The following is a 1,107-nucleotide window of genomic DNA, read 5'->3' on the forward strand; positions in this document are numbered from 1 at the left end:
CTCTTGCGGGCAGCCTTTGTGGCCAGCTGCTTACGTGGAGCTTTGCCTCCAGTGGACTTACGAGCAGTCTGTTTGGTACGGGCCATTGCTACTTAAGGATCAGAGCTGAGAATACAGAAGAATTTCAGTTAATGTCGATAAATGCAAATAAAGACAACTTTAAACGTGTATTGTTGATATGGAGGTTATAAAATAATAAAGGTAGTAGTTTACACAAGAGTATAAAAGTTACTTCTCAGATTACGTTTTTGTGCTTTACGAAACGTATGTTTTGAGTTTCAGCGACTGTTTTAAACAACGACTTGCTTGCGTCATAAATGACAAGGCAGGCGTCCAATCAGCAGAGAGCTTGAGGCCTGTTGTGGACCCTTCGACCAATGATAGGAGGATTGAGGAAACCCCGCCCATTGCGCACAGACGAGGGTGTGCTCGTTTCGATGTACACTTCGTCCCTGTCAAGCACTAGCGTAGATTTTCCAATTCAGAATGAGCTATTTTAGAAGTAAACCAAGCGACACCGCCCCTTTCGGATGTCCCGTCCGAAGAAACGAACACAACCGAACATAATGGCTGGTTACTGGCATGAAGGACCGAAACGGGAAGGAAAACTCGCTCCAGCGATCGCATCGCTGCTGTTAAAACCGTCGAATTGTGTAAAATACACGGCATTAAAGTGGAATGTTATTTTTGTAGACGACGCCAGACATGTTAGGGATTCGCTTAGTGGACAATATTTTGTCAGATGACCCCTAACTCGAGGCGCTTTTCCAAGTTAAAGTGGAGCAGACGCGCGTGTTTTTCAGGTTTCTGGCCGAGCAGGAAGATAAAGGCTCGACTGATCGCCTTTTTCTTTTTCCATCGAAAATCAACGAAAAAACTCATCCATCCGAAAACATGAACCACACTAAACGACACATTGACGTTTTAGTGAAAACATGACACTTACCTTTGGAAACTTGGTGAGGAATGTGAGCTTTAAATCGGGGTTTAATTTCTTGAGTCTTCTTACGCGTTGTTCTCGCAACAAAATGAAGGGAGGGGAGAAAAAGGCGAAAGAAAATAAGAGCGCGTTTGGAGGCAAGTTTCCCATGATGCATTTGGAGAAAA

At 44.0% G+C, this 1,107-nt stretch overlaps 1 protein-coding gene across 1 annotated transcript in view; it reads right to left on the minus strand.

Moving 5' to 3' along the window:
* LOC133572546 (histone H3.3A) overlaps window positions 1-1,107 on the minus strand; it is a 4,821-nt gene extending 3,714 nt beyond the window's left edge. The window contains exons 1-2 of the mRNA XM_061925356.2: window positions 947-1,107; window positions 1-105 (exon numbers count right to left, since the gene is read on the minus strand). The exon at window positions 1-105 is cut by the window's left edge and continues 42 nt beyond it. Of these exons, the coding sequence (XP_061781340.1) occupies window positions 1-86 (86 nt within the window). The 5' untranslated portion in view covers window positions 87-105; window positions 947-1,107. The remainder of the gene's footprint in view (window positions 106-946) is intronic.

This window comes from Nerophis lumbriciformis, linkage group LG30, assembly GCF_033978685.3.
Source record: "Nerophis lumbriciformis linkage group LG30, RoL_Nlum_v2.1, whole genome shotgun sequence".
Classification (NCBI taxonomy): domain Eukaryota; kingdom Metazoa; phylum Chordata; class Actinopteri; order Syngnathiformes; family Syngnathidae; genus Nerophis; species Nerophis lumbriciformis.